This window comes from Elephas maximus, chromosome X (genome assembly GCF_024166365.1).
Source record: "Elephas maximus indicus isolate mEleMax1 chromosome X, mEleMax1 primary haplotype, whole genome shotgun sequence".
Classification (NCBI taxonomy): Eukaryota; Metazoa; Chordata; class Mammalia; order Proboscidea; family Elephantidae; genus Elephas; species Elephas maximus.
In genome coordinates, this window is record NC_064846.1 from 20,105,399 (window position 1) to 20,119,690 (window position 14,292).

The 14,292-nt window shown below is 39.7% G+C and overlaps 1 protein-coding gene across 7 annotated transcripts in view; it reads right to left on the minus strand.

Annotated features, from left to right (window-relative positions):
- Positions 1 to 10,014: 10,014 nt before the first annotated feature.
- The window catches only part of LOC126068935 (integrator complex subunit 6-like), a 70,991-nt gene continuing 66,713 nt past the window's right edge, over positions 10,015 to 14,292 (minus strand). For 6 of the 7 annotated variants that reach the window (XM_049871705.1, XM_049871709.1, XM_049871704.1 and 3 more), the window contains 3 exons: positions 12,692 to 13,066; positions 11,589 to 11,682; positions 10,015 to 11,002 (listed from right to left, as the gene is read on the minus strand). In XM_049871705.1, the coding sequence (XP_049727662.1) occupies positions 10,879 to 11,002; positions 11,589 to 11,682; positions 12,692 to 13,066 (593 nt within the window). In that variant the 3' untranslated portion in view covers positions 10,015 to 10,878. Of the gene's footprint in view, positions 11,003 to 11,588; positions 11,683 to 12,691; positions 13,067 to 14,292 lie in introns of those variants that run through there. The other variant, XM_049871706.1, reaches the window with a different exon arrangement.

Genomic DNA, 14,292 nt, shown 5'->3' on the forward strand with positions numbered 1-14,292 from the left:
TCAGGGCTTTCCAAGAGATTAGGAAAGACATCAAGGAAAACACAGACAAAATCATGGAAAACATGGAAAAAACTGACCAAAATATAGCCCAAATCAAGGAAAACACAGACAAAGCAAAATAAATAAACAATTAGAAATTATACAAAAACAGCAATTAGATATTCAAAAGTTTGACAACAAAATTTCAGAAATGGACAATGCAACAGAAGGTTTTAGGAGCAAATTTGAAACAATGGAAGACAGTCAGCAAATTTGAAGACAAATCCGTGGACGTCACTTTGAGGCAAAAATCAGAGAAAAGAATGAAGAAAACCTAAGAATTACGTGGGATACAATCAAGAGCAAAAATTTGCGTGTGATCAGGGGAGAAAATGGAAAACACAGAGAGAAGATCATTGAAGATTTGCTGATAGGAAACTTGCCTCATATCATGAAAGATGAAAGGTCAATGAAGCTCAACGAACCCCATGTAGGATAGACCTCAAAAGGAAGTCACTAAGACATATCATAATCACACCCCCCAAAACCAAAGACAAAGAAAGAATTCTGAGAGTAGCACAAGAAAAACAAAAAGTCACATACAAAGAGGAAACAATAAGACTAAGCTCTGACTACCTGGCAGAAACCATGCAGGCAAGCAGGCGATGGGATGATATATATAAAACCTTGAAAGAAAAAAAATTGCCAACTGTCTTAGTTATCTAGTGCTGCTATAACAGAAATACCACAAGTGGATGGCTTTAACTAAGAGAAATTTATTTTCTTACAGTCTAGTAGGCTAGAAGTCCAAATTCAGAGCGTTAGCTCCAGGGGAAGGCTTTCTGTCTCTGCCAACATTCTCATCAGTCTTCCCCTGGACTAGGAGCTTCTCCACACAGGGACCCTGGGTCCAAGGGTGCATCCTGCTCCTGGCACTGCTTTCTTGGTGGTATGAAGTCCCCCACTCTCTGCTTGCTTCCTTTTCCTTTTATCTCTTGTAAGATAAAAGGTGGTGCAGGCCACATTTCAGAGAAACTCCCTTTACATTGGATCAGGGATGTGACCTTAGTAAGGGTGTTACAATCCCACCCTAATCCTCTTTAACACAAAAGTACAATCACAAAATGAAGGACAACCACACAATATTGGGAATCATGGCCTAACCAAGTTAACACAAATTTTGGGGGGACACAATTCAATCCATGACACCAACCAAGAATAATATATCCTGCAAAACTCTCTCAAATATGATAGCAAAATTAGGGCATTGCCAGATAAGCAGAAATAAGGGAATTTGTAAAAATGAAGCCAAATTTACAAGAATTATTAACGGGGGTCCTTCAGTTAGAGAACCAACAACATCAGACAACAACCGGAATCTAGGACACACAGGTCAGTATCAGCCAAATACCGACCTAGGTAATGAACCCTCATTTTTTCCTTTTTTTCCCCCCTAACAAGGTGGGAACAAGGATTGCAGCAAAATGATGCGTGCTTCTTCAAAGAAGTAAACATACGCTTATCCCATTTCGATTGAGGATATCTACTCAACCCCCAAGTATCATAATTAACCTTGGTTGTACTATGATTGGCTTTGGACAACACCTTGTATATTACCTCCTTTTTTCACTTAAACTTCATTAAGATTTGGTTACATTTTCTTGAAAACAGATTACCAGTCTGTAGGTTTTTTTACTCTTCTGGCAAAGTCTTTTGATGAGCCTAAGTGTTTAATTTTTTGGAGCTCCCGGTTATCTAGTTTGTCTTCTTGTGTTTGTGCATTGTTAGTTATGGTTTGTACTTTATTTATGCCATGTATTAGGGCCCCTCTCATAGTCCCTATTTTTCTTCCATGATCTTTATTGTTTTAGGTTTTACATTTAGGTCTTCAATCCACTTTGAGTTAGTTTTTGTGTATGGTTTGAGGTATGGGTCCTGTTTCATTTTTTTTACGGATGGACTTTCAGTTTTACCAGCATCATTTTTAAAAAAGATTCTCTTTTCTCCTTTTAAGGAACTTTGGTCCTCTGTGAAACATCAGCTGACCATAGACAGATGGATTTACATCTGGGTTCTTAATTTTGTTCCATTGGTCTATGCGTCTGTCTTTGTTACCAGGCTGTTTCGACTACCATGGCTCTATAGTAGGTTCTGAGATAAGGTAGTGTAAGGCCTCCTACTTTGTTCTTTTTCTTCAGTAATGCTTTGCTTATTTGGGGCCTCTTTCCTTTCCATATAAAGCTGGTGATAAGTTTTTCCATCTCGTTAAAGAATGCTGTTGGTATTTGGATCGGCATTGCATTATATCTATAGATCACTTTGGGGAGGGTTGACATTTGCACAATGTTAAATCCTCCTATCCATAAGCATGGTATGTTTTCCCATTTACGTAGGTCTCTTTTGGTTTCTTGCAGTAGTGTTTTGCAGTTTTCTTTGTATAGGCCTTTTACATCCCTGTTTAGATTTACCTCTAAGTATTTTATCTTTTTAGGGGCTATTATAAATGGTATTTGTCTTAGTCATCTAGTGCTGCTCGAACAGAAATACCACAAGTGGATGGTTTTAACAAAGAGAAGTTTGTTCTCTCACAGTCCAGTGGGTTAGAAGTCCGAAGCCAGGGCACCAGCTCCAGGGGAAGGCTTTCTCTCTCTGTTGGCTCTGGAGGTAGATCCTTGTCATCAGTCTTCCCTTGATCTGGGAGCATCTCAGTGCAGGATCCTCAGGTCCAAAGGATGCACTTTTCTCATGGCACTTCTTTCTTGGTGGTATGAGGTCCCCATGTCTCTCTGTTCGCTTCTCTCTTTTATATCTCAAAAAAGATTGGCTTAAGACACTACCTAATATTGTAGACCTCATCAGTGTAATTTCTGCTAATCCATCTTATTACATCGTAGTGATAGGATTTACAACATATAGGGAAATCACATAAAATGATGAACAGCCACACAATATTGGGACTCATGGCCCAGCTAAGTTGACAGATATTTTGGGGGGACACAATTCAATCCATGAATGACAGTATTGTTTTCCCGATTTCCTTTTTGAAGTTCTCTTTGTTGGTGTATAGGAATCCAAGTGGCATACAGGAATGCTACTCTGCTGAAACTTTCTCTTAGTTCCAGTCATTTTCTTATGGAATCACTGGGGTTCTCTATGTATAGGATCATATCATCTGCGAATAGGGATAGTTTCACTTCTTCCTTTCCAATTTGGATGCCCTTTATTTCTTTTTCTTGCCTTATTTTTCTAGCTAGGATTTCCAGCACAATGTTAAATAGGAGTGGTGATAAAGGACTTCCTTGTGTTATTTCCGTTCTCAGGGGGAATGCTTTCAGCGTCTCTCCATTGAGAATGATGTTGGCTGTTGGTTTTGTATAGATGCCTTTATCATGTTGAGGAATTTCCCTTCTATTTCTATTTTATTGATGGTTTTGATCAGGAATGGGTGTTGGGCTTTATCAAATGCCTTTTCTGTGTCAATTGAGATGATCATGTGATTATTTTCTTTTGTTCTATTTAAGTGATGGATTATGCTGATTGATTTTTCTAATGTTGAGCTGTCCTTGCATACCTGGTACTAAAAAAAAAATCCCACTTAGTTGTGGCATATTACTTTTTTGATATGATGCTGAGTTCCATTGGCTAGAATTTTTGCAGCTATTTTCATGAGAGATATTGGTCTGTAATTTTTGTGTGTGTGTATGGTGTCCTCGTCTGGCTTTGGTATCAGAGTTATGCTGGCTTCATAGAATGAATTCGGGAGTATTCCTTCCTTTTCTATGCTCTGAAATAGTTTGAGTAGTACTGTGTGAGCTCTTCTCTGAATGTTTGGTAGAATTGTCCAGTGAAGCCGTCCAGGCCAGAGCTTTTTGTTGTTGTTGTTGTTGGGAGGGTTTTTTTTTGTTGTTGTTGTTGTTACCTCTTCAATCTCTCCTTTTGTTATGGGTGTGTTCAGAATTTCTATCTGTTTGTGTTAGTTTGGGTATGTAGTCTGTTTCTAGAAATTTGTCCATTTCCTTTAGGTTCTCAAATTTGTTGTAGTATGATTATTCATAGCATTGTGTTATGATCCTTTTTATTTCAGTTAGGTCTGCTGTAATGTTCCCCATCTAATTTCTTATTTGGTTTATTTGCTTCCTCTCCTATTTTTCTTTTGTCAGTTTGCCCAGTGGTTTGTAGATTTTGTTGATCTAAGAGCCAATTTTTCGTCCTGTTGATTCTTTCTGTTGTTTTTCTGTTCTCTATTTCATTTATTCGTGCTTTAATCTCTATTATTTCCTTTCTTCTGATAGCTGTGGGCTTCTTTTGCTGTTCTCTTTCTATTTGTTCAAGTTGTAGGGTTAACATTTTGTTTTTAGCCCATTCTTCCTTTTTACGTGTACATTTATTGCTATGAACTGACCTCTGAGCATTGCCTTTGCTGTGTCCCAAAGGTTTATGGTATAATGTGCTTTCATTCTCATTTAATTCTAGGAATTTTTTTGTTCCAGCTTTGATTTCATCTATTACCTGGTTGTTTTTAAGCAATATGTTATTCAGTTTCTGTGTATTTGATTTTTTTCCTTGCTCTTCCTGTTATTGATTTCTACTTTTATGGTGTTGTGATTACAGAGAATTCTTTGTATTATTTTGATGCTTTGGATTTTATTGAGGGTTGCTTTGTGGTCTAAAATGTGGTCTATTCTAGTGAACGTTCCATGTGAGTTGGAAAAAGATGTCTACTCTGCTGCTGCTGGGTGGAGTATTCTATATATGTCTATGATGTCAAGTTGGTTGGTTTTGGCCCTTAGATATTCTGTATCGAGTTTCTTTCTAAATGTTCTGTCCTTTACCAAGAGTGGTGTGTTGAAGTCTCCTACTATTATTGTGGAACTGTCTATTTCTTTTTCAGCGCTGTTTAGAGTTTGTTTTATGTATTTTGGACCCCTATTGTTGTGTGTGTAGATATTTATTAAGGTTATGTCTTCTTGATCGTTTGTCTGTTTAATCATTATATTTCCTTCCTTGTCTTTTCTGGCTGATTTTGGCTTAAAGTCTATTTTATCTGAAATTAGTATTGCCACTCCTGCCGTTTTTTAGTTAATGTTTGCTTGATATATCGTTTCCATCCTTTGATTTTTAATATATCTATGTCTTTGTGTCTAAGGTGTGTCTCTTGTAGACAGCATATTGATGGGTCATGCTTTTTTATCCATTCTACCACTCTCTCTCTCTGTTTACAGGTGCGTATAGGCCATTTGCATTCACTGTGATTATCAGTAGGTATGAGTTTATTGCTGTCATATTGTGTTCCTTTTGGTGTTGTTATTGTGCCGACATTTTCTTTGTTCCTCTTACTTTCCTGTGTTGAGCTCCTTTTGTTTGTGGATTTTCTTTTCTTTCATTATTGTAGATTTTGTGTTTACTGAGACTTTATGTTTTTCTTTTTTATTCTGTTGATTAGGTTTGTTAACTTTCTTTGTGGTTACCTTGGAAATTTACCCTTGTTTTCCTAAGTTTCAACCAGTCTTTTACACTTGATATCACCTTGACTTCTCCATTTGAAAGTTCTATACCTACACTCTTTATTCCCCGTTTTATAGTTTTGACATTGTCATTTACAGATTGATGTCTGTTTTTCCCTGTTTTAAGTCTTCTAGCTTTGTTGGTATCTGGCTGATGCTGTTCTGTGTCCTAGACTCTGGTTGCTATCTGATGTTGTTGGTTTTCTAACTGAAGGACTCCCTTTAATATTTCTTGTAAGTTATATTTGGCTTTTACAAATTCCTTTAATTTATGTTTATCTGGAAATGTCCTAATTTTGCCATCATATTTGAGAGAGAGTTTTGCAGGGTATATTACTCTTGGTGGGCAGTTTTTTTTTTTCTTTCAAGGTTTTATATATGTCATCCCACTGCCTTCTTGCCTGCATAGTTTCTCCCTCGAAATCAGAGCTTAGTCTTATTGTTTCCCCACTGTAAGTGACTTTTCATTTTTCTCAAGCTGCTCTCAGGATTTTCTTTGTCTTTGGTTTTGGCAAGTGTGGTTATGATATGTCTTGGTGACTTTCTTTTGGGGTCTATCCTATATGGGGTTAGTTGAGCTTCTTGGATGGTCAGCTTTTTGTCTTTCATAATATTTGAGAAGTTTTTGCCATCAAATCTTCAATAATCTTTTCTATGTTTTCCATTTGCCCCCCCGATCATGCATAATTTTTTGCTCTTGATTGTGTTCTACATAATTCTTAGGTTTTCTTCATACTTTCTCTGATTTTTTCTCAAACAAAGGGGTGTCCATGGATTTGTCTTCAATCTCACTTATTTTGTCTTCCATTGTTTCAAAAATTCTCCTAAAATCTTCCATTGAGTTGTCCGTTTCTGAAATTTTGCTTTTTATCTTTTGGATTTCTAATTCTTGTTTTTATATGATTTCTAATTATTTATTTTGATGTTTTGTTCTTGTATTATTTTCCTGAATTCTTCTGTTACTTTGTCCGTGTTTTCCTTGATTTTGGTTGTTTTTTTTCTGTGTTTTCCACAATTTTGTCTATTTTTTTTCCTTGGTTTTGTCTGTGTTTTCCTTGGTCCTTTTCGTAATCTCTTGGAGGGTCCTAAATACTAGTCTTTTGAATTCCACATTAGGCAGTTCTGTTGCCCTTTCTTCTACTGGAATGTTATCTGATTCTTTATTTTGGTCACTTACTGAAGCCATCTTGTCCTGTTTTTTTATGTTTTGATATTGTCTGGTATCCTTAGACATTAATGTATTGTTTTCTTTATTTATTGATTTATTTGTTTCATCCAACTTTTTGTTTTGTTTTGATATGTCAGGTGTGCTTTGCTGTTTGTTCATCTGTGGGCATGTTAGCTCTCACTACTTTGTCCAGATGGGCAAGCAGCATCAGGCAGGGTGAGCCCACTTCTCTGTACACTGGTTTGGTGAGATGGCTGAGGGTGGACTAGGCAGGCACTGTTTGCCTCCTGATGTTGGTCCAGTGGTGTGGGAGCATTCACAGCCACTCTCCAGTTTGGCAGGGGTGTCAGATGGGGAGTGGTATGCCATTGCTTCCCACCATTCAGCAGCCTATCAAGTGGTGGGAGGGGAGGGGTGTTACAGGCCTGAGTTCTGGGGGTGTTCTAGCTATGGCAGCATGGCTGGGGCTGGTGGGAAGGGGTGTAGGTGGTGTCCAGGGCTAGCTGGAATAAAAAAGAAATAAAAAGGGGGCAGTGCTGCAGAAGCTGGTGGGTGGGGGTGAGGTGGTCCCAGGGGTTGGTGGGAAGGAGGGAAGGTGGTGTACAGGGCTAAGTGGGAGGGAGAAGAAAAGAAAGAAAAAGAATAATGAAAAAATGGCAGTTTAATGGGAGCCGGTGGGTGGGGGCAGGGTGGACCTGGGACAGCAGGCCAGTGTGCTGGTGGCTCTCTAGCCATGGCAGCATGGTGGGGTCCAGTGGGGCGTGGGGGGGAGGTGCAGTATAGGACCAGGTGGAAGGGAAAAAAAAGGAAGACAGAAAAAAAGCCGGTCAGCAGAATGGGAGGGGGCAGGGCCATCTCGGGGGAGGGGCTTCTAGGGTGAGGGAGTTCTTGTTGCTGCTATTTACCAGAAGGGTGAGCAGTGGGAAACCGTGTTTCTCTGGTTACCAGGTACTCTGTCTCCTGTTGGGAACTCTGTGATGTTGCCTTCCTGCACTCCCTGTCTGGCTGTGTTTCAAGATGGCCACACTGTGTCATGTTAGTTGGCAGTTAACCTCCACTCTGTATCTCTCCTTGTTTTCTGTTTTCCATCAGTTTTTTCTTTCATTTGGTGTTTGATCTAGTTTTTTATCACTTCATTTGATGTTAAGTTTTCCAGGATTGACGTTTTTAATCTGCTTTACTTAGTTTTTCAGGTCTTTGCTGCAGAGGGATGCAGTGGTGCGTCTGTCTAGGGTGCCCTCTTGGCTCCACCCCGCCCCTTTAACATTTCTTGTAGGGGAAGCCTACTAGCCAAAAACTTCTTCAGCTTTTTTTTTTCTTTTTAAATCTGGGAATGTCTTAATTTCTCCTTTGTTTGTGAAGAACAGTTTTGCCAGATATAGAATTCTTGGTTAACAGGTTATTTCCACCCCCGACACTTTAAATATGTCATCCTACTGCCTTCTGGCCTCCATTATTTCTGACTAGAAATCAGCACTTAACTTTAGTGAGGCTCCCATGTACATCACAAGTCACTTTTCTGTTGCTGTTTTCAATTTTCTTTTTGTCTTTGTGCTCAAGAGTTTGATTACAATGTTACTTGGCATGGATCGCTTTGAATTTATCTTACTTGGAGTTTGTTGAGCTTCTTAGATATATAGATTCATACCTCTAATCAAATTTAGGAATTTTGGGCGTTGTTTCTTTAGTCTCCCTTCCCCTTTTTTGCCTCTCCTTCTGGGGGATCCCATGGTGTTTCTGTTGTTATGCTTGATGGTGTCTCACAGGTTTCTTGGGCTGTGTTCATTTTTCTTGATTATTTTTACTTTCTTTTCCTCAGACTGGATCATTTAAATTGACCTAGCTTCAAGTTCATGGATTCATTCTTCTGCCTGTTCTAGTCTGCTGTTGAACCCCTTTAGTGAATTTTTCATTTCAATTATTGTAGTTTTCAGCTCTGGAGTCTCTATTTGGGTCCTTTTTATAATTTCTATTTCTTTTTAATATTCTTTGTGTGGTGAGACATTATTATCCTGGTTTTCATTAGCTCTTTGCCGATAGTTTCCTTTAGCTCTTTAAGCATATTTAAGACAGTTGGTTTAAAGTATTTGTCTATTAAGTCCAATTTCTATGTCCCTGCTAATTAAAAAAAAATTATTTTCCTATTAATGGGCCATGCTTTCTTATTTCTTTGTATGTTTCATAATTTCTTGTTGAAAACCAAATATTTTGGATATTATGACGTGGTAACTCTGGAAATTAGATTCTGACCCCTCCCCAGTATTTGTTTTCTCTTTCTGTGGGTTGTAATTGCTTATTTACTGGCTTTTTGAAATGGTTTTTGTAGACTGTATTCTTTGCCATGTGCGGTCTCTGAAGCCTCTGTTTCCTTAGCTTAGTGGTCAGTAAGTTGTTCAACAGAGATTACCTTACATGCCTGGAGCTGAGACAGAGACAGAGACAATATACTTTCCAGGTATTTTTAGATTGGCTCTATGTTGTACCATGCCAATGATTAGCCAGGCTGTTTATAACCCTGCCCTAGCCTTCCCTTCCTAATTGTGCTGAGTCTGAAGATCAGCCAGAGACGAAAGCCTCTGCAGTCTTTTATGACTATGAGTTCTAACCCAGGCAAGTGCATGGGCTTCTAGATACCCCAGTATACGTGGGTCCTTTTCAAAGCGTTTAATTCCTAAAGTATCTTACTCTGCAGTTTATTCCCTCCAGTCCTTCGGCATGTCAATTGTTTGTCCCAGGTGACAGAACCTTGTTCATTTCTCTTTCTCTTTCAGTGTTTTTGAAGAACATCCTACACATAGCTGCTTCTCTGCTCTGAGAGTTCTGAGTTAGGTGAAACAAAGGCAAGCCCCTTGTGTCAGTCCTTCAGGGAACCCTAAACAATTCAAAACAGACAAACACAATTTATTGGAAACAAGGTCAGCTATGCTTCCTCTTGAACTAAGAACCCACACTCAGAATGAAGGCTGTCATCTTCCAGACCACTGCCAACCTTGAGAGGGGGTGGAATAAGGGTAAGTTAAAGTGTCAAAAGCTCTCCTAAAATGTTTTAGTGGCTTTTCTCCTGATTCCATGTTCATTTGGTTGCTGTAAACATTTGCCTATCTTCCAGAGTTCTGACAAAGTTGACTCTTACAGTGTTTTTTTAGTGTTTTTGGGGAGGGATTGGTTCCCAGAGTTTCCTACTCCACCATTTTTACTAACACTTTGTTATGTGAGTGATGTTTTGAAGTTTAAATCCTTATGCTCACATCTTAATGTCTTTAAAGAAAATTGTGCACTTTTCTTCTGGAAGGAATAACAAATCATGAGAAAGACATAATTAGAAATTTCTCCAGCATTAATACATTTGTGGAAATCAATAAAGTAATTTATTTTATATATGCAAAGTCAAAATATTTTTGCACACTTAAATTTTTGCAAATTAATAAAAACATACCAATACTGCTCTATATAAACTTTGTATAAACATTAAAGGAAAAATACACATTATTTTGTTTTTCTTTTAGTGCTTCCAAAGCACAGAATGTGCAAGTCCACCTTAAGACTTTCTGTCCTTTGTTACATGCAAAAAAGAACAGATGGCAGGGGTTTGGGCAGCCTCAGGTGCACTTTATAATGTCTCTCATCAAAATAGAAAGGAGTTGGAGGTAGATTGCTTTGTGACTCCCTCCTGCCCCCTCCCACAGAGAAATAAGTTACAGGGATGCCTTTATTGTTTAATAAAACCCAAAATAGCAGCTTCTTTACACTTTGATTCAAACTAGCCTGAATCTTTCATGGTTTAAAAGGCACAACTAGGAATTGCTGAAAACTTTGTTTGGCATACACAAGATTACCGGTTGGATTCTGTGCACCTATTCCTTCTAAAGGACATAGTAAGAGCTCCAAGTAGTGCTGCATTTACAAGTGGCCCCTCGTCACTTTGGAAATGCCCAGAAGGGCAAAGTTCAAATGAAGGAATCCTTATCACTTTGGTAGGGGCAGCAATGTTTACTCAATTAACATCACCTTCCTCAAATGGAAAACAAACAAAAAACCAACAAATTATACTTTCAAAGAAAATTCTTAGGGCAAAATCTCAGCTTTTACTGACAGAGAATCATAACACTGAAAAGCTCCACTTCTTTTATTTAGCCTCTGGAAGACAATTCCCTTGACTGCCACACTCTAGGAAGTTTCAGCAGTATCTTGTTCCATTTTAGAGCACAGAAAACTTGTCCTTGTTTCTCATTGATCTTTGCGATAACATGATGATCTGTTGTTGATGTGATTAACTTTGTTGAGAAAGTGATGGGAATTTATTTTTTCTAGTACCTTTTCAAGGTACTGAATTAAGACTCGTCTTTTAAACCTGAAAATAAAGAGACATTTCGTTAACCAACAGATATACTTAAAGCACCCATGATGTGCAAGGCACTGCGGGGGACACAAAAAGGCACTGTGGGGGGCACAATCTACAGGGGAATATAAAATACATCTTCATGCAAAGATAAACCGGTTGCCACAGAGTTGATTTGTGACTCATGGCAACCCTGTGTGTCAGAGTAGAACTGTGTTCCATACGGTTTTCAATGCCTGATTTTTTTAGAACTAGATTGCCAGGCCTTCTGAGGCACCTCTGGGTGCCCTCAAACCCCCAACCTTTTGGTTAGCAGCCGACCATGTTAACTGTTTGCACCACCCAGGGACTCCCATATGGTTTAGCAAATATGAAGAGTGTTAATTGGCGGCCCAAGCTCCCCAGGCTATGGTGAACCTAGAAGGAACTACAGGCTTGGATGAATGAGTTAGATTCAGATAATGTCAATCTAAATGCCAGGGGAGACAGCATGAACTATGATTGAGGGCTAGGGTTTGAAAACACAAGGCAGAACCTGTTTCTTCCCACATCCTGTAAAAAGTCCTACTGCTTAAAAAGAGTTTCTGTTGACACCCACCTTGCTGCTTCCTTGATGGTAAATTCAACAAATTGTTTCTTGACTTCCAGAGGTCCTTGCACTTCTTCAAGCAAAATGAAAATTCTTTCATACTCTGAAGATATTAAAAAGAAAGCCTTCAATATTTCTAAAAATATGAAGAGGAAATAGAACTCAATCTTTGGGCATCCTCAGTAATCAGTCTTCATGAGTGGAAAGCTAAATAATAGATTGAAGTTCAAACACTTAAATCAAGATATCACATATCTACTAAGGAAATGCTTGTGAACACTAACCAAGCGTACTAGGCTGAATAATGTCTCTCCAAAGCTGTCCATAATCCCTGGAACCTATGAATATGTTATCTTATATAGCAAAAAGGACTTTGCAGATATAATTAAGTTAAGGATTTTGCAATGGGGAGATTATTCAGAATTATCCATTATCTACTGTAACCACCAGCATCCTTATAAGAGGGAGACAATAGAGTTAGGGCCAGAGAGAGAAGATGTAGGGATGGTAGCAGCGGCCAACAAGGAGAAGATGCTACGTTGCTAGCTTGAAGATGGAGGAAGGTGCCACGGGCTGAGGATTCTCCAGAAGCTGAAAAGGCAAGGAAATAGATTCTCTCATAGAGCTTTCAGAAGGAACACTGGTCTACCAAAACCTTGATCTTAGTCCCAAACCAAACCAAACCCATTGCCGTTGAGTCGATTCTGACTGCTAGTGACCCTATAGGACAGAGTAGAACTGCTCCATAGGGTTTCCAAGGAGCAGCTGGTGGATTTGAACTGATGATCTTTCAGTGTGCAGTTGAGCTCTTAACCACTGCACCACCAGTCCAGTGACAATGAATTCAGAATTCCGACTTCCAGAACTGTAAGATAATAAATTTATGCTGTTTTAAAGCCCTAAAGCTTGTGGTAATTTGTTAGAGCAGCAATACAAACTAATATATCAAGTAGGAAAAAAAGAAAACGGTGTATTGGGTCTTTTTGTTAAAGAGGGACCACTTTAACTATATGTAAACTGAATACTGCCCAAAAATGTGACTTAAGAGGTAACTTGAATTAGTCTAAATCACAAACATTGTTTTTAATAATAGATGTTCTTTCACTACTTACTTCGTCCAAACTTTCGAACTTCCTTCATTAGTTGATGTTTTATATCAGCATTGATCCCCTGTGCCATAGCAGGAGTTATTTGCACTGTATTTGCCACAGTTTCCAAAGTAGCCATTGCTGTGGCTTTGGGGCCATCTATTGAGAGGCTGCAGTTTACAGCTCCTCCTCCAAGTGCACTACTACCAGGTTTGTGAATCAGTCCATCTTTCCTGAGACAAGCGAAGTCATCAGACGGAGAATCCAATTTGTTGGATAGAATATCATCTCCTGCCATATTCATGAGCTTTGGAGGGACAGATTTTGACAAGAAGCCATCAGGTGCTGTTTGACCATTTTCCATTCCCTCCTCATGGAAATCATGAATGACAGTAGCATCTGGAAGCCAAATTAAGATTGAACTGTAATGGAGGTGCATTTCATCACCCCCATAGGTACATCTCTGTGGTCCCCGGTTTTGAGAATATTATTTATTTCAAGAAGCAAGAGGATGTGACAGATGGAAATCTCAGATGCCTTAAATTAAGCTCAGGAAAAATAATACGACAAAACCATCTTCTTCCCTTCTTGGCACTATTAATACACATGGAAACCAAGTAAGAAGGTGTAAGTAATAAACATTCGCAGACCCCTCATACTCACGATTGAGTGCCATATTGTAGCCATTTACAAGTCTCACTTGATGCCGTAATTTCTGAAATTCACCTATAAGCTGTCATGCTTTACCGAGCTGGCAGCCAGACAACGTGGCCCCCATAACCCCTCGCCCCTACCTCAAACTTTCTGAGAAAACAGAAGTGGCCGTTAGATCTGAACGCTGTGTCTCCCCTCCATCACCAGACAGCCCTGTGGTTACGTCATTCTCCTCATCCTTCGCTTCTGTCTGTCTCAGAGAAGTGGGTTTCTTTTTACTCCATGTCTGCCACGTCTGTCTCATTTATCCAAACTCCTCTGTGCCAGAGATCAGCAGTGAACGAAAGAGACAGAAACAATGCCCAGCCCTGTGGCTCCGACATTCCCTTGGGGAATCAGACAGTAAGGGGTCCAAGGAGCAAACAGAGAGATGAAGGCCTGGGTTCCTGTAAGGGGGGCAGTGAGCATGGAGCATGGGGTGGGGCCTCAGTGGACAGGGTGGGCAGGCAGGGCCTTGCTCAGGAGGCGTCCTTTGAGCTGAGCCCTGGAGGAGGACAAAGAGCCAGCCATGTGCAGACCCAGGGTAAGTGCTTCAGGCTGTGGAAAGGGCACGGGCAGAGGCCGTGAGGAGGGAGCCAGCCTGGTGCAACCGAGGAAAGGACAGAGAGCAGAGAGAGCAAGGAGGAGACCAGTGGGAGAGCATCACATGTCGACAGGATCAGCCTGACCATAGGGCAGAAAATGAGTTAGCTGGGCTCAAGCACGGGAAACAGGGAGATCAGCTAAGGCGCTCTGTGGCAGCTTGCTGAGAGATCAATGTAAGATGAAATAGAGGAATAGAGAGAAATGGCAGAGTGCAGGGTTTATTTCAAAGGCCAAGTGGCCTGGATTTGCTAATGGATGGGAAGGGAGAGAAGAATAAAAACTACATCATGGGTGACTCTACGGGTTGGGCCTGAACCACTGGGTAA